This window comes from Pristis pectinata, chromosome 35 (assembly GCF_009764475.1).
Source record: "Pristis pectinata isolate sPriPec2 chromosome 35, sPriPec2.1.pri, whole genome shotgun sequence".
Lineage (NCBI taxonomy): Eukaryota > Metazoa > Chordata > Chondrichthyes > Rhinopristiformes > Pristidae > Pristis > Pristis pectinata.
Window position 1 is genome coordinate 5949720 of NC_067439.1, and position 24826 is coordinate 5974545.

The 24826-nt window shown below is 46.2% G+C and overlaps 1 protein-coding gene across 2 annotated transcripts in view; it reads right to left on the reverse strand.

Moving 5' to 3' along the window:
- LOC127586389 (TNF receptor-associated factor 3-like) overlaps positions 1–24826 on the reverse strand; it is a 47514-nt gene that overhangs the window by 9883 nt on the left and 12805 nt on the right. Inside the window, exons 2-6 of one of the 2 annotated variants that reach the window (XM_052044313.1) lie at positions 19001–19269; positions 15516–15567; positions 14145–14249; positions 10750–10914; positions 7816–7893 (exon numbers count right to left, since the gene is read on the reverse strand). In XM_052044313.1, coding sequence (XP_051900273.1) covers positions 7816–7893; positions 10750–10914; positions 14145–14249; positions 15516–15567; positions 19001–19251 — 651 coding nt within the window. In that variant the 5' untranslated portion in view covers positions 19252–19269. Of the gene's footprint in view, positions 1–7815; positions 7894–10749; positions 10915–14144; positions 14250–15515; positions 15568–15621; positions 15694–19000; positions 19270–24826 lie in introns of those variants that run through there. The other variant, XM_052044314.1, reaches the window with a different exon arrangement.

A 24826-nucleotide genomic window follows, 5' to 3' on the forward strand; every position in this document is an offset into this window, starting at 1 on the left:
TGTCGACATTTTATCCTGCTCTAAGATCTATCTAACTCTTCCCTCCCACATAGCCCTCCATTTCTCTATCATTCATGTAAGTTGTGAGGAGGATGTAAAAAGCCAGTAAAGGGATATGGATAGGATAAGTGATTGGGCAAGAATTAGGCAGATGGGTTATAATGTGAGGTGGTCCACTTTGACAGGGAAAGCGGAACACTAACTAAATGGAAAGGGTCTTCGGAATATTGAGTAAGAGGGATTGGAGAGTCCTCAGACACAAAAAAATTAGCATATAGGTGCAGCAAGTAATGAGGAAAGTAAATGTAACGTTGGTCCTTATTGCAAAGATATTAGTAGAGAAATCTTACTCCAATTTTACAGAATGTTGGTGAGACTGCACCAGGAGTACTGTGTACAGTTTTGGTCTCCTTATTTGAGGAGGGATATACTCACATTGGAGGCAGTGCAGAGAAGGTTCGTTGGGTTGATTCCTAGGAAGGAGAGGTTGCCTTATGAGGAAGGTTTGAGCCTATGCTCGTGGGAGTCTAGAATAATGAGAGGAAATAGAACACACAACAGTACAGCACAGGAACAGGCCCTTCGGTCCACAATGTCTGAACCGAACACAATGCTGAATTAAGTGAAATCTCTTCTGCCTGCACATGATCCATATCTCTCCAGTCCCTGCGTATTCATGGGTCTACCTAACAGCCTCTTCAATGCCACTATCGTATCTGTCTCCACCACTACTCCTGGCAGCCCATTCCAGGCACATACCGCTCTCTGTGTAAAATATCTCTGTGTAAAGATCTTACTGAACAGATTCTGAGGGGGTTGGCAGATTGGATACTGAGAGAATGTTTTCCCTTATGGGGAACCAGAACTCGCTTTAGAATGAGGAGGAATTGATGGAATAAGATGGAAATGAGGAGGAATTTCTTCTTTGAGGGTTGTTCTTAGGAATTCTGTACCTAAGAGATCTTGAGACTGAATCATTGCATTTATATAGGCCGAGATAGGCAGATTTTTGGTCCACAGGGGTATCAAGGGTTATAGGGAAGAGGCAGGAAAACAGGCCAAGATCAGAGGAACAACAACCTGACTGAATGGTGGGGCAGGATCGAGGGGCCGAGTGGTCTACACCTGCTCCTTGTGCATGTGTTCTTAAAACAAGTTTGTCTCTTGGGCACTGACGAGTATGCTTTTATTCAGATGGTATAAAGATCTCAACGAGGGGAAATCCCTGTAGAAATGTCAATAACTAGAATGTGTAAAATGTACCAAGTTGAATTCGAAAGTGAGAAATGAGAAAAAAGCTGTAAGAGTTTCCACAAATGTGCAGTTTTTACTTGGTTCTGAACAACAGGTTCGAGTTAGGACCCGTCTTAAAAGGGACCCTCTCATTGCCTCCACTTGCAACAGCCCTTGAAATAAAGATCTCACATTTCTTCAGCACATTTTACCATCTTAAGATGCCCCAACATGCTTTTGTCCAGCTAAATACTTTTAAAGTGCTGTAACGTGGGAGTTATGATAACTTGTGTGCAACAAGGTCCCACAAAGAGTAGTGTGCTTTGGAAGGTTGTCCAATCACCTTGATGGGGTTGAGGGATAGATATCAGTCAATGTTATTTCCCTGCTCTTCTATGAGACATTAAAGATCCGAAGAGAACAGACAGGGCCTCAGTTCAATGTCTGAAGGACAGAAATGTCGACATTGTGGCACACCCTCAGTGTCAGCGTAAGACTCTGGAGGGGGAGGGGTCATAGAATCAAACAAGATAGAAGCAAGCCCACCACATCCACCATCAGGTATCCATATTAATCCCACTTCCCACCTCTTGGTCTCTGGTCTTCTATGCCTTGGTGATTCAAGTGCTGGTCCTGATACTTCTCAAGTGTTGTGAAAGTATCTGCCTCCACCACCCCCTCAGTCGTGAAGCCATAACTGACCGACAAGTGCGATAACAACCGACCCATCCCTGACATCATGAAATTTGTGGGAGTCAAGTAACATTGCTCATTCACAATGAACCTAAGCAATTGGTTGGTTAGCTTGAAAGATACAAAAAGAAATGATATAACAATGGTAGGGACAGTGACAAGAATATCACCACATGCCACAAACCAAGTGTTAGTTTGTATAAAGGTTTGATTATTAATCCCTCTCACCGGTACTAACACTTGCAAACATCTGTTTCTCACTTCACGCCAGAAATATAAGGATGGAATGGAGGTTTGCAAACAGTTACCAGTTTGCGGGGAACCTCAGAGATGCAGGAGGCTGCAGACACTGGAACCTGGAGCAACAAACAATCTGCCAGAGGACTCCACACAAGCAGAGTGAAAGTTAGTGACGACGGCAATGAAAATCGTGAGTTCTGCCTGGATGCAGGAAGTGGGACCAATCCTCCCGCAGGTTGTTCGATGCTGCAGGGAATCCTCCAACAACCCACCTCTCACACACCTCTCAGTTATGCTCATTGGCCTTTTGAATGCACCAATGTGTTGGGTATGGCAGTGTGGTGATTAACTTACGGGACCATCAGTCAGAGTAGATCCATGGAGACAGAAGGTCATATTCGGCCCATCTCATCCATCCTGACCTTTTTACCCATCTCCACCAATCCCATTTGCCTGCATTAGGTCCATATCCTGCCAGGCCTTGCCTCTTTAAGTTCCTGTCTAAGTGCCTCTTAATTGTATCTGACTCCACGTCCTTTGGCTGCACGTTCCAGATATCAACCACTCTCTGTGTAAAAAAACTTACCCCTCAGATCTCCTTTAAAACTACTTTCTCTCACCTTAAACTATGCCCTCTACCGTGGCATTAAAAATACCCTCTCATAATCTTATGTACCTCAATCAGGTCACCCCTCGGCATCCTTCACTCCAGGGAAAACAAGCCCAGCCTGTCCAATCTCTCCCCCGATGAAAGTCTTCCAATCCAGGCAACGTCTTGGTGAATCTCCTCCGCACTCTCTCCAGCACAACCACATCCTTCCTTTGGTGTTGTGACTAGAACCACGTACAACACTTCAACAGAAGCCGAACCAGTGTTTTGTCAACTATATTGGGCCATTGATACCGGACCATTGATCCAGACACAAGAGGTTCAAATCCCGCCACAGCATCTGAGGAATTTTAATTCATTAACTAAATCTGGCATCAAAGCCACTCTGAGTCACAGTGACCAATACACTAAAGTACTATCATAAAATCTATCTGTCCTTCAGAGAAGGAAATCTGCTGAAAAACACAATGATGCTGGAGGAACTCAGCAAGCCAGGCAGCATCCGTGGAGAAAAGCAGACGGTCAATGTTTTGGGTCAGGACCCTTCTTCAAGACTGAAGATAGGAAAAGGGGAAGCCCAATATATAGGAGAGCAAAGCAGAGCCGTGATAGGTGGACAAAAGAGGGGAGGTGGGGTGGGCACAGGGTGGTGATAGGTAGATGCAGGTAAGAGATGGTGATAGGCAGGTGCAGGGGAGGAGGGGAGAGCAGATCCACCGGGGGATGGGTCAAAGGTAAGGAGAGAAAGGAAAAATTAGAGGCTGGGAAAGGGAAGAAGAGAAGAAGCGTGGTTGGGGGGGGGGGGGCGGGTGTTGTGGGGAAGGGGGGTGGGGATTACCTAAAGTGGGAGAATTCAATGTTCATGCTGTTAGGCTGCAAGGTTCCAAGATGGAAAATGAGGTGCTGTTCCTCCAGTTTGTGCTTGGAATTCTCTTGGCAGTAGAGGAGGCCGAGGACTGTCATATCAGTGATGGTGTGGGAGGGGGAGTTAAAGTGACTGGCAACGGGGAGATGGCAGGTATCCCAGAACAGATCCCTGCGGAACACCACTGGTCACCGACCTCCAGGCAGAATACTCTCCATCTACCACCACCCTCTGTCTTCTATGGGCGAGCCAATTCTGAACCCAAACAGTCGAGCTTCCCTGGATCCTATGTCTCCTGACTTTCTGAATGAGCCTTCCAATGAGGAACCTTATCAAATGCCTTACTAAAATCCACGTACACTGCATCCACTGCTCTACCTTCATCAATGTGCTTTGTCACATCCTCAAAGAATTCAATCAGGCTCGTGAGGCACGACCTGCCCCTCACCAGGGGATGGGTCAAAGGTAAGGAGAGAGATGGAAAAAGGTAGTAAAAAGGAGGCTAGGAAAGGGAAGAAGAGAAGAAGCGTGGTGGGGGGGGGGGGGGTGGTGTTATGGGGAAGGGGGTGGGGATTACTTAAAGTGGGAGAATTCAAAGTTCAGTTGTCCTTATCCAGTCTGGTCTACATGTGACACCAGACCCACCAGTGCGGTTGACTCTATACTGGTCAACTATGAGAGAAGAACTGTAAATGCTGGCATTGCCAACCACGTTCACTCACACTAAACGAATTAAAGAAATGCAAAGGGTAACAACAGGTCAACTGAAGTAAACGTAAGAAGGAGAGCCAAAGATCAAAGGAAAGTGTGCATGGGAGCTCCAGAAAGGACACAAGAAAGTAGGAGCAAGAGGAGGCCACTCAGCCCCTCAAGCCTGCTCTGCCATTTAATACGATCATGGCTGATCCATGCTGACCTCTTCTGTGCCATTCCTCCACACCCCTCTATTCCCCGATCTATCAAATGTTTATCCACCTCCACTTTAAGTGATCCAGCTTCCACCACACTGGGGACAGGGAATTCCAGAGGTTCACCACTCTCTGAGAGAAGGAATTTCCAGGCACCTCAGTTTTAAATAACCAGCTCCTTGTCTTGTGGTTATGTCCCCTTGTTCATGACCCTCCCACTGCTGAAAACATCCCAACAACAACCCTGTCAAGCCTCTTTAGGATCTTATATGTCTGAATAAGGTCATCCCTCATTCTTCTAAACTCCAAGGGATACAGACCCAACTATTTAGTCTCTCTTGGTAGAACAACCCTCTCCTCCCTGGAATTATCCTGGAGAATCTCTTTGGTACAGCCTCCAATGTTACTACATCTTTTTATTGGGTAAAGGGACCAAGGTTGTACACAGTATTCCAGGTAAGGCCTCACCAACATGCTGCACAATTGCAACAAAACCTCCCTGTTCTTAAACTCCCAACTCCTTCCCAATAAAAGCCAACATGCCATTTGCCTTCTTAGCTACTTGTTGGACCTGCCTGCTAACTTTTTGTGATTAATACAGCAGATCCCTCTGAATTTCCCAGATGGCCCAGAGAGAGATTAATCTCAGGTGTCAGCTAACATCAAGGTGAAGTTTATTGTCACATGCACAAGTACATGTGTGCACAGGTGCAATGAAAATCTTACTTGCAGCAGCATCACAGGCACACAGCATCAGATAAGCAGCATTCACAAAAAAAAACATAAATTAAGCATAAACTGTACACAATTTTTATAAGATAGAACACAATTACCCACAATTAGAACAAAAAAAGCTCATTTTGGTGCAAAGTGATCAAAGTGGTCATAGTGTTGCTATACTGTAGTGATCAGGGTTGTGCCGGTTGGTTCAAGAACCGAATGGTTGAAGGGAAGTAGCTGTTCCTGTACCTGGTGGTGTGGGACTTCAGGCTTCTGTACCTTCTGCCTGATGGTAGCTGCGAGAAGATGGCATGGCCCGGATGGTGGGGATCTTTGATGATGGATGTTGCCTCCTTGAGGCAGCGCCTCCTGTAGATACTACCGATGGTGGGGAGGGATGTGCCCGTGATGTATTGGGCTGAGTCCACTACTCTCTGCAGCTTCAAGTTGCCATACCAAATCATGATGCAACCAGTCAGGATACTTTCAACAGTACGTCTGTAGAAGTTTGTTCAAGTGATAACGAGGGATAATGGAGCTCTGGAGTTTTGTCCCCCAGCTATTTGGAATGGAGCGAGAGGGGAATAAATTAAAGATTTAAGGCATGTATTTAAGGTGAAAGAGGGTAGGTTCAGAACAGATGTGAGGGGTAGGTTTTTTACTGAGAGAGTGGTGGATGCCTGGAATGTGTTGCCTGATAGGATGGTGGAGGCAAATTCACTGGGGGCTTTTAAGAGGGGCTTGGATGGGCACATGAATGAGAGGAAAATAGAGAGATATGGGCATTCTGTAGGTGGGAGGGATTAGCTATGTCGGCACAACATTGTGGGCTGAAGGGCCTGTTCTATGTTCTATTTCCAAGTGGAGGTTGACAGCTCTTGGTCATGGGTAGAGACTGATAGATTTTTGGATATTAGGGGAATCAAGGGACATGGGGACAGTACAGGATATGGTACTCAGGCAGACGTTCAGCTTATTAAAGGCATGAGGAGGCAAACACCTGCTACTACGTCCCATGTCCTTATGTGGATCCAAGGTGGGTAAATGATTTAAGATACAGGTCATCCTTGATCTCACTGACAACCCCGAGAGCCTGAATGAGTTCCTCCTAATCTTATGACAAGTCAATAATGGAAAACAGCCCACACCTTTGTACCATGGTCAGAGTGGTTTTAATGGGAATTAATATGATGGTTCAACACTGACCACTCACCACCACTTTCTCAAGGGATTGACTTTATCCGGAACATCCACATCCTATAATCCACAGTGGCACAGTTAGTAGAGCCACTGTCTCACAGTGCCAGCGACCCAGGTGCGATCCTGACGTCTGGCGCTCTCTCTCTGCGGAGTTTGCACGTTCTCCCTGTGACCGTATGGGTTTCCTCCGGGTGCTCCGGTTTCCGCCCACACGGTAGCGTAGCGGTTAGCACGACGCTATTACAGAGCCAGCGATCAGGTTTTGATTCCCGTCGCCGTCTATAAGGAGTTTGTACGTTCTCCCATGTCTGCGTGGGTTTCCTCCGGGTGCTCCAGTTTCCTCCCACATTGCAAAGACGTACGGGTAGGTTAATTTGGGTTTAAAATGGGCGACGTGGACTCGTTGGGCCGGAAGGGCCTGTTACCACGCTGTAAATTAAATCTAAATCCAAATCTAAATCCCAAAGACGTGTGGGTTGGTAGGTTAACTGACTGCTGTGAATTGCCCCTGGTGAGAGGTAGGAGAATTGGTGAAGTCAAAGAGCATTTGAAAGAGAATGCATTGGTGGGAATGGGATTGACGGGGTTGCTCTGTGAGTCAGCATGGACTCAGTGGGCTGAACCTATGGCGTAAGGAAATGAGAAAAATAACTAAGTTCTTCACATCCAGGGTTGTTTTCTCTGGAGCAGCGGAAGCTGAGGGGAGACCTGATAGAAGTTTATAAGATGATGAGTGGTGTAGAGTAGACAGCCGGTATCTTTTTTGAAATGTCCAATACAAGAGGACATGATTTAAAGTGAGAGGGGGAAAGTTCAAAGAAGATGTGCAGGGTAAGTTTTTTTACACAGAGAGTGGCAGGTGCCTGGAATGTGCTGCCAGGTGTGGTGGTGGAGGCAGATACAAATAAAGAGGTTTAAGGGGCTCTTAGATAGGCACATGAATATACAGAGAATAGAGGGATTATGGATCATGTGCAGGCAGAGGGTTTAGTGTAATTAGGTGTCATTAGCGAAATTAGTTTGGCACCACATTGTGGGCCGAAGGGCCTATTCCTGTGCTGTGCTGTTCTATGTTCTACATTCCATCCAAAACAGGATTGCTTTTTTGAAACAATGCGTAGGAGTTATTATTAATGAAAATAATCTCATCTCCGGTTTCGACCAAGAGTATCTTGGTTCACATGTCACATTAGCCATCCTGAGAAAGTGAACTTCCTCTGCTCAACCTACCTGTGACGTTCAAACAGCTTGTTTTCCTTCCCCCAAAGAAGACACTAACTTTAACCCACCTCCTCTGGGTGAGACCAAATTTCGAACCACACCCCACCCCAACTCCTCAGACGTACCTCAGTTCGATGAATCTGTGCCCCGCAGTATTTCGGACAACTGATCAGAGACGATGGACATTCACTGGTTTCATGTGTCTGAAACAGAAGGCAGATGTGAAAGTGTTTTCACTTTAATTCCAAGTACGAAAGACTAATCATTCGGAGATAGAAAGGTAGTGGGAGGTTTCTGCAGGGAACACAGCTCCAGTTATCAATTGCCCTCCAATAAAAGGCATGAGAGATAGGGGCAGGAGTCAGCCACTTGGCCTCTCAAGCAATAAGATCAGAGGCGGTCTGATAAAAAAAAGTGCAGGAAATCTGAAATAAAAACAGAAAATGCCAGAAACAATAACACTGTTTTTCTTAAAAACATACATCACAGAAACAGGCCCTTCGGCCCATCAAATCTGTGCCAGCCATCAATCATCCACTTACACTAATCCTACCCTGAACGATTTTATTCTCCCCACATTCCCGTCAGCTCCCCCAGTTTTGACCCCTCATGAGTACACGAGGGGCAATTTGCAGTGTCCAATTAACTTACCAACCCGCACATCTTTGGGATGTGGGAGGAAACCGGAGCACCCGGAGGGAACCCACGTGGTCACAGGGAGAACGTGCAAACTCCACACAGACAGCGCCGGAGGCCGGGATCGAACCGGGGTCGTTGAAGTTATGAGGCAGCACCTCCACTAGACGCATCACTGTGCCATTGAAGATGCTGCCTGACCTGATGAGTGTTTCCAGCTTTTTCTGTTTTCATCAAGGCTGATCCGCTCCATTTTCTTGCCTACCCCTCATAACCCTCGATTCTCCTATGGACTAAAACTCTTGGGCCTTGAGTATATTCAATGACCCCACTCTTGGGTAGAGAACATCGCAGGAGGATCTATCCTGGGCCTAGCATGTTGATGCAATCACGAAGAAGGCACGCCAGCGGCTCTGTTTCATTAGGAGTTTGAGGAGATTTGGTATGTCACCAAAGACTATTGCAAATTTCTACAGATGTGCGGCGGAGAGCATTCTGACTGGTTGCACCACTGCCTGGTATGGAGGCTTCAATGTGCAGGATTGCAAGAGGCTGCAGAGGGTTGTAGACTCAGCCAGCTCCATCACGGGCACAACCCTTCCCGCCATCGAGGACATCTTCAAGAGGTGGTGCCTCAAGAAGGCGGCATCCATCATTAAGGACCTTCACCACCTAGAACATGCCTGCTTCATGTTACTGCCATTGGGGAGGAGGTACAGGAGCCTGAAGTCCCACACACAATGATTCAGGAACAGCTTCTTCCCCTCCGACATCAGATTTCTGAATGGTCCATTAACCCATGAACACTGTCTTGTTATTTCTCTTTTGCACTATTTATTTATTTTTGTAATTAATAATAAATTTTATGTCTTTATGTCTTGCACTGTACTGCTGCCACAAAACAACAAATTTCACGGCATATGTCAGTGATAATAAACCTGATTCTGATTCTGAATTCCTAAGATTCCAAACTCTCCATGAGGAGAAGTTCATTCCTTTAACGTTTGAAAGACAACACCTTCGACAGTGTGGTTCTTCCTCAGATGGGGTGTCAGCCTGACACTCGGAGAAAGGTCTTGAACCCACAACCCACTGGCAAGTGTGATACCACACCTGATTTCACGAAAGCAAGTGTTAATTTGTGGGGAGTTGACCCACACAGCTCACACACAATGAACCTCACTAATTGGTTAGTTGACCTGCAAGGCACAATGAGAATTTACATGACTCTAGTGCTGATGGTGTCACTATTTACCACAAACCCAGTGTTAGCGTGTATGAAGGTTTGATTATTAATCCCTCCCATTAACACTTGCAAACATCTGTTTCTCACTTTTTACAAGGGAATTAAATATATGGATGGAGATAGCGGTTTATGAACAGATTACAAGTATTGGTTTGTTATTGTCACATGTACTGAAATACAGTGAAAAACTTGCTTGTGTGCTATCCCAACAGATAACTACATTGAAGTAGTAAACGAAAATCGAATATAGAACATAGTGTTACAGTCACCGAGAAAGTGCAGTGTGGGTAGACAAATAAAGTGAAAGGGCCACGACGAGGTAGGTTGGGAGATCAAGAGACTATCTTTTAGTGTATGAGGTCAAAGTCAAAGTCTGTTGTCATATGCGCAAGTACACATATGCGCAGGTGCAATGAAAAATTTACTTGCAGCAGCATCACAGGCACATAGCATCAGATAAGCAGCATTCACAAGAAAAACATAAATTAAACATAAGTTATACACGTTTTACAAGAAAGAACACAATTAGAACAAAAAAGTCGATTTTAGTGCAAAGTGATCAAAGTGGTCATCGTGTTGCAAAACTGTCATGATTAGCCCATTTAAGAGACTGACAGCAGCAGGATAGAAGCTGTCTGTGAGTCTGATGCTTTCAAGCTTTTGTAGCTTCTCTGCCCACAGAAGTGTTGCGGCCAGTTTCCTGACAATTCCACCCAGTGAAATACCTCGGTCAACACCATCACTGCTCTTTGCTGGAGCATTTAAAATAAAAACAACTTTGCCAAACTGCTTAGCAGGTCAGGCAGCATCTGTGGAGTGGACATCAAAGTGGAAAATAGATCCAATTTATAGACCATTTTCTAGGTCAAATGCTACAATCTCAGAGCTAAAGTTCCTCAATCTAACCAGGACTGAGGGAGCTTTGTTAAATGAGGCAGAACCAAGGGAAAACAAGAGGAAAGATACAGATTAGCCATGAGTGATAGGATAGGCTCACAGGGCCGAATAGCCTCACCTTATATTTATTTTACTTGCCGTAAGAAGATGGAGATGATGCCTTGTTATCACCTTAAATCCACACAGACAAGGTGGACGATAAAAAGGCCATGTTGATTTACATCAGGGAGTGTTATTGTGTCCGGGATCAGGACCTCGGAATTGTGCTTTAGCTTTTTACCTTCAACTCAGCCACAGTTGTTTCCTTTTGGCAGTGTTCACACTTCACTTCCCGCTGTTTACATTTGAACATCAGATGTTCCCTCAGATCTTGCTGCAGAACCAGCTCAGAACAACCTGGCCGTGAGCACGGCACTCTCTGGAAGGAACAAGTCTTCAAATGGCCCTGGGGAGGAAATGAAGGCATAAAACATGGTGAGTGTCTAATAACCAGAGGTCATTCAATCCCAACCAGTCCATCCCAACACAACCAGCATCAGGGAAACCAAGGCCGGTCCAGGAAATGGACGCCAACACAACCCCTCCCACCATATGGACCCCAACCCCACCCACCACACTGACCCCAACCCCACCCACCACACTGACCCCAATCACAATACAGTGAATCCACCAAACCCCTCCACACTGACCCCACCAAACCCCTCCACACTGAACCCAACCCCACCCACCACTCTGACCCCAACCCCTCCCACCACACTGACCCCAACCCCACCCACCACACTGACCCCAATCACAATACAGTGAATCCACCAAACCCCTCCACACTGACCCCACCAAACCCCTCCACACTGAACCCAACCCCACCCACCACTCTGACCCCAATCCCTCCCACCACACTGACCCCAACCCCACCCACCACACTGACCCCAATCACAATACAGTGAATCCACCAAACCCCTCCACACTGACCCCACCAAACCCCTCCACACTGAACCCAACCCCACCCACCACTCTGACCCCAACCCCTCCCACCACACAGACCCCAACCCCACCCACCACAGACCCTCAACCCCACTGACCCCCAACCCTATCCACCAACTGACCCCAACCTGACCCAAATGACCCCAACCCCTCCCACCGCACAGATCCCAACCCCACCCACCGCACAGACCCTCAACCCCACCCACCACACTGACCCCAACCCCACCCACCACACTGACCCCAACCCAACCAAAGTAAATTCCAAATCCAAGACACTAACATAAATACAAAGTTGACTAAATCAATTCCAAGCCAAAACATTGACCAAACTCAATGTAGATTATTCGTTAAAGTACAATCTTAATTAATTCATAAGCCTTCAGGAGAATGACAAACATCAGGTACTATTTGATAGGCACAGTGATTAATCTTAGTTCTCATCCCTGGGTCACATCAGTGAAGAACAATAAAAATTTAACTCTGCATAGTTTTTCTTCAATATATTTTACTCTTCACTAACTGTGCGAGAGCTACAGTGCAGGAGGATAGTGTAGGCAAGAAAAAGAAGAAAAAGAGACAAATTGGAAGAATGTAAAAGTTTTGTAGTGTGTGTATGTGTGTGTGTGTGATATGTAGAGAGCGACATCATGCATTTGAGGCTAGAAAATTGAGAGAAAATGCATTAGTGGAACCCTGACTGGTAAGGGAAAGTGAGAAACTTAGATCAATCTTAATTTAGCAGAGAACCCCTGGCAAATAATAACAAATGACCAGGGACCCTGAGTAGAACAGAACAGAATAGGCCTCTTAGTTCAGGGGGCAGTGAGGGAAGGCCAGTAAAGGTTGGACTTACATAGGACATAGAATATTACAGCACAGTACAGGCCCTTCAGCCCACAATGTTGTGCCGACATTTTATCCTGCTCTAAGATCTATCTAACCCTTCCCTCCCACATAGCCACCCATTTCTCTATCATTCATGTGTCTATCTAAGAGTCTCTTAAATGCCCATAATGTATCTGCCCCCACAACCTCTGCTGGCACTGCGTTCCACACACCCACCACTCTCTGTGTAAAAAACTTACCTCTGACATCCCCCTTATACCTTCCTCCAATCACCTTAATATTATGTCCCCTTGTGCCAGGATTGTGTTGTGTGGTTTGTGTAAATAAGAAGCATGTGCTGACAAATCCCTTGGAAAGAATAGTCCATGAGTCCATCGAGCTCACGGGCTTCATCGATCAGTAGTTCACAACCCAAAGCCCCTTCCCCAATCTTGTCACCAGGAACATATCTCTTGTACCCTTCAAATAAACATCCTTTCTGAAAAGCATCTTCTAAAACTCTGTTAACCTTACATTTTAGACCTAACATTCTGACATCTTCTCATTGAATCACACAGCATGGAAACAGGCCCCCTAAATCCACACCGTCCATTTGAGTACCCATTTACACTAATTTTATTCATTAATCCTACAATTTTATTCTCCCCACAACTCTTTCTAAGTAGGGCAATTTACAATGGCGAGGAATCCATCAACCCACACGTCTTTGGGATGTGGTCACAGGGATAACATGCAATCTCCACACAAATAGAATCAAGGGTCAGGATCGAACCTGGGTCCCTGGAAGGCAGCAGCTCGAAGACCAATGGCAGTGGGCCAACCTCATATATTCTCTGAGATTTAGCAGCCCTCCAGAGGAAGACACTAACCCTGGGCACGTAAACTTGATCCGTTGAGACACGAGAGATTTTTGGTGCATTCAATCACTTAAAACCCCGTTATGTATGAATACATCACGGGTCAGGAGTAGGTCACATGGCCAATTGAGCTTGCTCATTCAGTAAAATCACTGTTCATGCCAAGGCCCAATTCACATTCATAGACTAGGACTTTATTCCCTGGAACGTAGGAGATTGAGGGGTGACCTGATAGAGGTGTGTAAGATCATGAGGGACGTAGACAGGGTGAAAGCGCATCGTCTTTTTCCCAGGGAGGGGGTGCTAAAAACAAGAGAATGGAGGGACACATGAAACCTCTATCAAGTCACCTCTCATCCTCCGTCGCTCCAAAGAGAAAAGCCCTAGCTCGCTCAACCTATCCTCGTAAGACATGCTCTCCAATCCAGGCAACATCCTGGTAAATCTCCTCTGCACCCTTTCTAAAGCTTCCACATCCTTCCTATAATGAGGCAACCAGAAATGAAAAGTCAGAGTCTTTCTCCCAGGGTGGAAATATTGTGCATTTAAGGTGAGAGGGGGAAAGTTTAAAGGAGATGTGCGGGGCACGTTTGTTCCGCAGAGAGTGGTGGTGCTGACAGGGGTGATAGTGGGAGCAGAGGTGATAGTGACATTTAAGAGGCTGTTAGACAGGCACATGAACATGCAGAGAATGGAGAGGCAGAGACCATGTGCAAATAGATGGATTTAGTTTAATTTGGCATCATGGTCAGCACAGACATTGTGGGCCAAAGGGCCTGTTCCTGTGCTGTACTGTTCTATGTTCATGCCATGTTAAAAGATATTTACTGCACCCTGTCAAGCCTGCGAAAAATGTTATATCTTTCCACAAAATCTACTTCTTTTCTTCTAAACTCCAATGAATGTGGGCTCATTCTAGTCCAGTCCATGTTGGTTCACCAGTAACTTTAACCCTTTAAGTCCAGTTTTGTAAATGTAAGCCATTACTCACCTCCAACGCACCCAGTGGTATCTGCTCCTTGCAGCCAGTTTTATGGTTCCTGCAATAGACCATCAGCCCCAATATTTCCTTCCTGCAACAATTGTCATTGAACACCTGGAGAAAGACAATGAGATTGTCTTAACAACTGGATTGTCTGAAAGCAAGTCTGCTTGGCGTTACAGCTGAGCTGAGTCACGTCATCACCAGAGGCTTCGGTAACAAGGGAAAACTCCTCCCACTTCACATGTCTGGGCTTGGTGAAGAAGAATGCAGAGAAGAAACCCCTCTCAGTGCCAGTCACAGAGAGATGATGATAAATGTTTAGAATCATTTTTCAGAATCTGGACAAGGCCCAACCTTTACTGTCCATAACTAATTGCACTTGAGAAGGTGTTAGTGAGCCACCTTCTTGAACCACTGCAGTCTGTGTGGTGAAGTATGCTCACACGATGCTGTCAGGGAGGGAGTTCCAGGATTTAGATCTAGCAAGGATGAAGGGCCAGTGATATTTTTCCAAATCAGGATGGAATACAACTTGGAAGGGGAACCTGTGGGAGGTAGTGTTCCCCTGTCCTTGCTGCCCTTGGTGGTAGAGGTGGTGGGTTTGGGAGGTGCTATTGGAGTAGTCTGGGTGAGTAACTATGGTGCATTCTGTAGATGGGACACACAGTAGCTACTGGGCACCGGTGGTAGAAGCAATAAGGTTGTGTATGGTGCTGGTCTGAAACACACTGCCTGAGGCGATGGTTAAAGCAGCTTCAATAGTAACTTTGGAAAATAAATTGGATGAATGGGGCCATTCTCATTGAATGGTAAAGCAGCCTTAACGATTACATTGGCAACTCCTGCTCCTATGTCCCATGATTAAAAGCTTGGGCAAAGAGATAGATTGTGTAGGAATGTCTTGGGGAGGAGGAAGAGATGGAGGAGATCGGGAAGGAGAATTCTAGAGATTGGGCCCCATTCAGCTGAAGGCACATCTGCCAATGCTGGAGGGATTAAATTCAGGGATCACCAAGTGACTGTCCCTAACTATGACATGGTTTTCCATGTGCTCATAACCCTCATCCATAAGAGCTTCCCTACCACAGATGTGAGATTCACCAATCTACAGTCTCCAGGATTATCCCTATTTCTCTTCTTGAACAACGGAACAACATTAGCTACACAGCAGTCCTCCAGGACCTCAAAATGACGGAGAACAAAGACCTTGGAAGGGTTTAAGTCTGCATTTGGGTACAAAGAGTGGGTGTGGGTAGGTGCGGAGGGCAGGAGAATGAAGGGAGCGGAACATGGGCACTGCTGGTGCCAACTTAGAGTCAACACTGGGCAGAGGCCACACAGAGGAGGGAAAAGACCAAAGATTGATTCATCCATTACCTCGGTGCCATACAGGAGCTCCTGATCAGCTGGGCAAACCTGACCTGGATTCCTGAAAATAAACCATGTTACAAATGAGTAACAGGAATTAAGAAGCTGTACTCACACTTGTTTCAAAGCTTGGTGCTATACGCGCAAATCAGGATGGTGTGTGATTGTGCTGTCTAACAGTTATCCTACTCGGCCAAATGCTTCCAGCGACATCTGTATTTACTCCAGCGTCCAGTTACAGCAAACGCCACAGAGTGCAACTCGGTGGTAGAGATGGCGAGTTTGGGAGGTGATATCGGAGTAGACAGGGCGAGTAACTTTCGTGCATTCTGTGGATGGTATCCACTGCAGCTACTGGGTGACAGTAGTAGAAACAATAAACATTTAGAGGGTTGGATGTTGCAGGTCTGCATTCTGTTTACTACCTTGCTGTATTGGTATTGGTATTGGTTTATCCTTGTCACTTGTACCGAGGTACAGTGAAAAACTTGTCCTGCATACCAATCGTACAGGTCAATTCATTACACAGTGCAGTTACATTGAGTTAGTACAGAGCGCTTTGAGGTAGTACAGGTATAAACAATAACAGTACAGAGTAAAGTTATTGTTTTTACCTGTACTACATCAATGCACTGTACTTATGTACGGCACAATCTGTCTGGAGGGCATGAAAAACAAAAGCTTTTCACTGTACCTTGATAAGATAAGATTCGTTTATTAGTCACATGTACATCAAAACACAGTGAAATGCACCTTTTGCGTAGAGTGTTCTGGGGGCAGCCCGCAAGTGTCGCCGCACTTCTATTGTCAACATAGCATGCCCACAACTTCCTGACCTGTACATCTTTGGAATGTGGGAGGAAACCGGAGCACCCGGAGGAATCCACGCAGACACGGGGAGAACGTACAAACTCCTTACAGACAGCGGTGGGAATTGAACCCGGGTCACTGGTGCTGTAATAAACACTACACTACCATGTGCTGCCATACATGTGACAATCATATACCAATACCACCACCTAAGACGATGGTTGAAGCACAATGGATCACCTTCTCCCATCTGCTGAATTCCTGCGTTCATTGATGGTTCAAGAAGCCAATCTTTTGCCAGCTTGAAATACTGGTGTGTAGATTTATTTAGAGAGGGTACTGAGTCCATTGCATGTGGTTACTCCCAGCTGGAAGTCTCCCTCTTGGAAGCCAGGAAAAGTTGTGTGGAAATGGAGAATTTACATACAGGAGTCAGATAGGTTTGGTGCCTTTCTCAGGTCAAGGACACATTTGCCAGAAAATTCATCCCAGGTATTCTGATGACCTGGCACTGCTAAAAGATGAACTCTTGCTCTCCCAATCTACCTCGTCGGGGCCCTTGCACCTTATTGTCTACCTGCATTGCACTTTCTCTGTAACTGTGTCTGTAGTGCTTTCCTCAATTTTCTTATGTTTTGAAATGATCTGTATGGATGGCTTGCCAAACTAAGTTTTTCACTGTACATGTGACAATAATAAACCAATTCCAATTCTTTCTATTCCAGTACTGAGTCACTGACCTGAAATGTTAATCATAGAAGCACAGAACAGTACGGCACAATACAGGCCCTTCGGCCCACAATGTTGTGCCGACCTTTAAACCTCCCCTAAAACTATCTAACCCCTTCCTCCCACATATCCCTCGATTTTAAATTCCTCCATATGCTTATCTAGCAATCTCTTGAATTTGACCAATGTACCTGCCTCCACCACCGCCCCAGGCAGCACATTCCATGCCCCAACCACTCTCTGGGTAAAAAACCTTCCTCTGATATCTCCCTTGAACTTCCCACCCAGTACTTTAAGGCCATGCCCTCTTGTATTGAGCATTGGTGCCCTAGGAAAGAGGCGCTGGCTGTCTACTCTTGTTTCTCTCTCCACAGATGCTGACTGACCTGCTGAATGTTTTCAGCATTTTGTGTTTGTATTTATGTGGTTGGTCCAACAGAGTTTCTGGCCAAGGGCAACCTTTAGGATGTCAATAGAGCCATAGAGAAACACAGCACAGAAACAGGTCCTTCAGCCCAACTTGCCCATACTGACCAAGGTCCCCACCTAATCTAGTCTTATTTTCCTGCGTTTGATCTGCATCCCTCGAACCTTTCCTATCCATATACTTAGGCACGGTAGTGTGGCGGTTAGTGTAACACTATTACAGCGCCATCGACCCAGGTTCAATTCCAGCCACTGTCTATAAGGAGTTTGTACGTTCTCCCTGTGTCTGTGTGGGTTTCCTCCAGGTGCTCCGGTTTCCTCTCACATTCCAAAAACATACGAGTTAGGAAGTTGTGGGCATGCTATGTTGACACTAGAAGCATGGCGACATTTGTGGGCCGCCCCCAGAACACTCTACGCAAAAGATGCATTTCACTGTGTGTTTCGATGTACGTGACTAATAAAAGGTATCTTACCTTACTTACCCAAATGTCTCGTAAATATCATTCTTGTACCTGCCTCAAATACTTCCTCTAACAGCTCTTTCCATCCACGCACCACCATCTGCGTGAAGAAGTTGCCCCTCAGGTCTCTTTTAAATCTTTCCCCCCTCATCATAAACCTCTGCTCTCTGGTTTTTGACTCCCTTTCCCTGGGAAAAAGAAAGTGTGCATTCACCCTATGCCCCTTATGATGTTATACACCTCTGTAAGGTTACCCCTCAGTCTCCTACACTCCAAGGAATAAATTCCTAGCCTGTCCAACTTCCCCCTATAACTCATATCCATCTAGATGGTGGGTATCCTGGTAATAAGATTGAATACCCATAGACCATAAGGTATAAGAGCAGAATTAGACCATTTGGCCTGTCGAGTCTGCTCTCTTGTTGGGTTAGGCCCTCTCTTGTTAGAGACAGTCATTGCCTGGAATTTGTGAATATTGGAAATGTGAGATACAATGTCTACAAACTTAAGCAAAAACCGGCACAGCACCGTGCTGACCAACATTGTGCTTACCTGAGCAGAGCACTGATGCAGCTCTGGCACACTCTGGCACACTGGCACACTCTGGCACACTCTGGCACACTCTGGCACACCCTGGCACACTCTGGCACATTCTGGCACACTCTGGCACACTCTGCCACACACTGGCACACTCTGGCACATTCTGGCACACACTGGCACACTCTGCCACACACTGGCACACTCTGCCACACCCTGGCACACTCTGGCACATTCTGGCACACTCTGGCACACTCTGCCACACCCTGGCACACTCTGGCACATTCTGGCACACCCTGGCACACTCTGGCACACTCTGCCACACCCTGGCACACTCTGGCACATTCTGGCACACACTGGCACACTCTGCCACACACTGGCACACTCTGGCACATTCTGGCACACCCTGGCACACTCTGGCACACCCTGGCACACTCTGGCACATTCTGGCACACCCTGGCACACTCTGGCACACTTTGGCACACTGGCACACTCTCTCAGTACCATGCTGGTGAACACTGTTCTTACCTGAGCAGAGCAGTGATGCAGCTCTCACAGAACCGGTGTCCGCACTCAGTCTGTTTGGCATTGCACAGTACCCGACGGCATTGCTCACACCTGTACTTGTTGTCAACTGGCTCCACAAACTCCTCGGTGTAACCCCCTTCCGGCACCTCAACCTCCAGCCCAGGGGGCCGACAGACACTGTTGGGAGGAGATTCTTTTGGAGACTGGTATAAGCACGGTTTTAACCTGTCTGACGGACAACCTGTCGCCATTGGCACTTTGCACTCACACTGAAAGAAGAGAGAGAGAGAGAGAGAGAGAGAGAGAGACAAGAGTTAGTCTTCCAACGTCTTACACCGGGAGGGACCCATGTGGTAGTGGCGAGAGGTCTTGAACCTGCTCACCAGCTACATCATCCCTGCATCTGACTGTCCATCTCCAGCTGTGCTCACGCCAGATGTGTGACATTCCAGATACTAAAATATTTAAAATTTCACCTCTTAAAATCCATGCATGCTGCAGCTAGTGGAACTAAAATGGACCTTGTTTTTTTGTTCTAATTGTGTTTTCTTGTAAAATTGTACATAATTTATGTTTATGTTTTTCTTCTGAATGTTGCTGATATGATGCCTTGTGCCTGTGATGCTGCTGCAAGCAAGTTTTTCATTGCACCTGTGCACACATGGACTTGTACACGGGACAATAAACTTGACTTTGACCTTCTCCCAACCTCCCCAATCACTTCCAAGCCCAACAACCTTCTGAGAATTCTGGGCTCCTCACTTTCTGACCTCCCATCTTCACAGCTCCCATCGGATCTGAATTCTCTCCCAAAACCACTCAGCTTCTCGTGCTTTCTCTGGTGCTCTCTTTCCCACTTTAATATGTTCCTTAAAGTGCTCTGCCATCTACCTTTCTGTCATCTTCAGTACTTTGGCCTGAAGTTCGGTCTGTGAAGAACCTTGTGATATTTTGCTATGTTAAAGGCACTACTTAAATGCAGGTTGATGTTATTATCAGGTTAAGTCTCTGAGCGTGATCCTCGGTTCACCTCCCTGCTCCAGAAGTTCCTCAGCTAAACCTGACAAGCCCTGATGTTTATACCCGTGACTGGCTTCCCTATTAGAGGAAAATTTCTTCTGTCAGGATTCCCACTTCCCCAGGAGGGAGAGTAGCTGTTTGAGTCCAACTCCTATCTCCATGGATTCAGTGGCATCGTTGAATCATGGAAGTCTATAGCGTTGAAGGCTATTCGCCCCATCGTGTCCATGCTATGGACCTTGTATGGTGTGGCCAGCAGAGCTGCTGCCTCATGGCGACTCCCTCGCCCCATGCATCCAGGAAACTTCCTGCCATATATTGCTGAACCCGTTCTGAGAGACTGGAGACACAAGAGACTGCAGATGGTCTCCACCTGAAACATCGACTGTCCACCTCCCTCCGCAGATGCTGCCTGACCCGCTGAGTTCCTCCAACAGTTTGCTTTGTGCTCCATTCTGATAGAAGGTTGCTTGAGGCCACGCAAGAAATGATTATGACCACGGGTTTTATTTATTCCACGTTTCATGACCTGGGTGTTGCTGACAAGGCCAGAATTTATTGCCTATCCCCTCCTTGAGAAAGTTTGGTGGTCCACCTTCTTGAACCAGTGGTGAAGGTGTTCCCACAGCGCTGTTGAGATGGGAATTCCAGGACTGAGGCCCAGTACCGTTGCAGGAATGCTGACATATTTCCAAGTCAGAATTGTTCAAGACAGAGGGTATTCCCATGTACCTGAAATGCTTTGACCTCCTTGGCAGTAGGGGTCTCTGGTTCGGGAGCTGCTGTTGGAGCCAATTGACCTCCAATCCCACCCAATGGTCTGCAAAGGATAGCTGTGATAGTATAATAACACCAGCTTTATTATTGTTGATGAGCTTGTGAATCTTTTACAACTTCCTTGTCCTGCAAGAGCTGAATGTGATTTTCACTTGCATCTTATTTTCACAAATTCACGCTGAAATGAGTCTTTCCTGAGTCATCCTTCAAAGAATAGCAAGCAGAAAATAGAAAAAGGATCTTTTGCAAACGTGTCCTTTTTAAGGAACAATTCAAACTGCAATTTATTTTGGGAATCAGAGAACTTAATGTCAAACCCTATTATTTCACTTTTGCTTGTTTAGCAGCTGTATGAATGTGACATTTATCAACCCAGTTTCATTCTTGCAAAATAAACCAAAGGCTACCCACAAGCCAAATAGAGCTAAGGTCCATTAGTCTGCAAAGCATAGTTTTGATTCAAAATGGCTTTTGAAAGGGGTTGAGGATCAATGTTCTTTATAGATTGTCCCCAGGTTAACAATGCACAATGTACGGACACCCACAAACTCCCATAGTATTAAATTCAAATGTCCGATGTACATATTTTTGTTCCTATGGGTTTCTAATATAACCTGCTAGAAGTACTCAAAAGGGCAGTTGGCAGTTGTGGAGGGAGACATTTCAGCTCAGAATGGGGGCAGTGGTTGGGGTGGGGTTAGAGGTGTTGTGGGTTAAGGGAGCAGAGATCAGCCTCAGTTCAGTAGAATGGAGAATTGGCCTTCTGCTCCTCTGTTCCCATGTTCAGTGACTGCTGTAACACAAGCAAATGTGGCAACTATTTTACGGCGAATGGTGGAAATGGCGATTGGTGAATGGTTCACCGGATATTACTGTAGCTCAGGCAGGGTTGTCAGACAGGTTGCTGGGAGACCTCACAGTAGATCTTGATTCCGATTGGGTGGGCAGAGAGAGTAGACAGATAACCCTTCAGACCAAGACCCTTCGAGCCCAAGGGATAGAAAGAATGCAGGGGATGCTTGCAAGGATCAAGGATGGAGCATTTCAGTTATGAGGACGGGCTGTTTTCTTTGGAAAAAAGGAGAATGAGAGGAAATTAAATGTGTATAAATCATGACTGGCTCAGACAAAGGGCCTTTCTCCTTTAGGAAAGAGATTAGTAATTAGGGAGCTTAGATATTTTTTAAAGCTTTAAAGGGAAATTGAAGAAAATTATTTCACTCAATGAGTGGTGGGGAACTCACTGCCTGAAAGGGTGCTGGAGGCAGTAACCTTTGCATTTTATTGATGAACAGAGTAAGCTTTGGTCTCTGAAGCCATTGCTCATGAGTTGGGAAATAGAATTAATGCAGCTTCTGTATCTCTTTACAACACAGGAGGAGATTTGGCCCATCGAGTTTATGCTGTATCACAAAGAACATAGAACTATACAGCACAGGAACAGGCCCTTCGGCCCACCTTGTCTATGTTGACCATTATGTCAATCCAACTAATTCCATCTGCCTGTGCATGGGCCATTTCTCTTTTATTACCTTTATTAGTCAAGGCATTGAGTTCAAGAGTCAGCAAATTATGTTGCAGCTTTATAAAACTCTGGTTAGGTTGCATCTGCATTCATTTCTGATCACCTCATTACAGGAGGATGTGGAGGCTTTGGAGAGGGTGCAGAAGATGTTCACCAGGATGCTGCCTGGATTAGAGGGCATGAGCTATAAGGAGAGGTTGGACAAACTTGGGTTGTTTTCTCTGGAGCATCAGAGGCTGAGGGGAGACCTGATAGAAGTTTATAAAATTATGAGAGGCATAGATAGGGTAGACAGTCAGAATCTTTCTCCCAGCGTCAAAATGTCAAATACTAGAGGACATGCGTTTAAGGTGAGAGGGGGAAAGTTTTTTACACAGAGAGTGGTGGGTGCCTGGAATGTGCTGCCAGGGGTGGTGGTGGAGGCAGATACAATAGAGGCATTTAAGAGGCTCTTAGCTAGGCATATGAATGTGCAGAGAATGGAAGGATATGGACCATGTTCAGGCAGAAGGGATTAGAGTAATTAAGCATCATTAGCTTAATTAGTTCAGCACGACATTGTGGGCCGAAGGGCCTGTTCCTGTGCTGTAGTGTTCTGTGTTCTATGTTCTATGTCTCTTCATGTGTTTACTTAAATGCCTCTTAAGCATTTAGACAACACATCAGAGCTTTCCCAATCCCCACTAATTTTTCCTGTAACCTTTTCTCATCACAGATTTCCCATTGGATCTGACTGGAATTCCAAGGCGGAGCTCGGGGTGGGGCTTGAAACCTGGGCCTTCCAACCATTGAGTCTAAGGCCTGCTCTGAAGTGATCAATCGAGGGAAGGACGCGGATCATCAAGATGTGGAAGACCTGGGTAAAAGCAGGATGGAGGAGTGTACAGGAAGTCAGGAAGACATGTTGCAGCTTTATAAAACTCTCATTAGGCCGTATCTGGAGTATTGTGTGCAATTCCTGTCACCTCATTACAGGAAGGATGTGGAGGCTTTGGAGAGGGTGCAGAAGAGGTTCACCAGGATGCTGCCTGGATTAGAGGCCATGAGCTACAATGAGAGGTTGGACAAACGAGGCTTGTTTTCTCTGGAGCGTCGGAGGCTGAGGAGATGTTCTATCGTTTCTAAAATTATGAAAGGCATAGATAGAGTAGACAGCCAGTATCTTCTTCCCAGGGTCGAAGTATCTAATACTAGTGGACATGCATTTAAAATGAGAGGGGGAAGGATGGAGATGTCCAGGGACGGGAGTGGCAGAAAGAAAGTCTCACATTTCACCTCTCACTGCCCCTAGGAGGTCCCTAAGCATTCCTCAACATACCTTTGGACAGCAGTCACTGATGGAACAAAAGTGCGCACTGCAAGATCCCACATACACAAATGAGTGACCAGATGGTTTGCTGGTTGGGTGATAACTATTGACTCCTCCCCCCACAATGAGAGAACCCTCACTCTCTTCCTTCATTATAATGGTCTGGGAATTTTGACATCCACCCGAGGGGGAACAATGTGTTAAGAGCGAGCTAAAAAGAAAACTAAAAAGAGCCAAAAGAAGAGAGGAGACCCCCCCCCCCCCAGACTACTCCCCAAATTGTCAGTAGTTGTTCCATCTTCTTGTCTCACCCAGACGGTCAGGTGGCGTGAGGATGCCGGGGGCTGGGCTGGTGGGGAGATAGGAGTAAACCATTGACTATGGATAAGGAAAGGTTTGGAGGGATATGGGCCAAACACAGGCAAATGGGACCAGCTTAGATGGGCATCTTGGTTGGAATGGATCAGTTGGGCCGAAGGGCATGTTTCCGTGCTGTATTACACTATGATGCTACGATTGAGGTTATGTAAATGGGTCATAGATTTGTTACAGATTTGGCCCATTGAGTCCCATGTTTGCTCTCTGGAGAATGTTAATTCCTCCATAACTCTGCATGTCTCTGCTGTCACCACCCTCATTGGCAGTGAGTTCTGAGTCATCACCACTTGCTGTGTGAAACTGTTCTTCACATTACCTCCCCACATCCCTTGGCCAAAAGCAGAAGTCTATCTTAGCTAAACACAGTGGTACAGTTGGCAGAGCCGCTGCCTCATGGCACCAAAGTCCTGGGTTCAATCCTGACCTCCGGCACTGTCTGTGTGGAGTTTGCACTTTCTCCCTGTGACGGTGTGGGTTTCCCCCAGGTGCTCCAGTTTCCTCCCACATCCCAAAGATGTGCGGGTCGATGGGTTAATTGGCCGCTGTAAGTTGTCCCTGATGTGTGGGTGGGTGGCAGAATCCGGGGGAGCGGGGAAAGTAAGAGGAAAGGGATTAATCTGGTATTAGTGTAAATGAAGTTAGTCGATGGTTGGCACGGATTCTGTGGGCCGAAGGGCCCGTTTCCACACTATGACTCTATGACAGTCATAATCTCAATCAAATCTCCTTTGTTCTGAGGAGAACATTCCCAGTTTCTCCAACTTAAGCTTGGGTTGACGATCCTTCATCATTGGAATTGTTTTGGTAATTCCTTCCC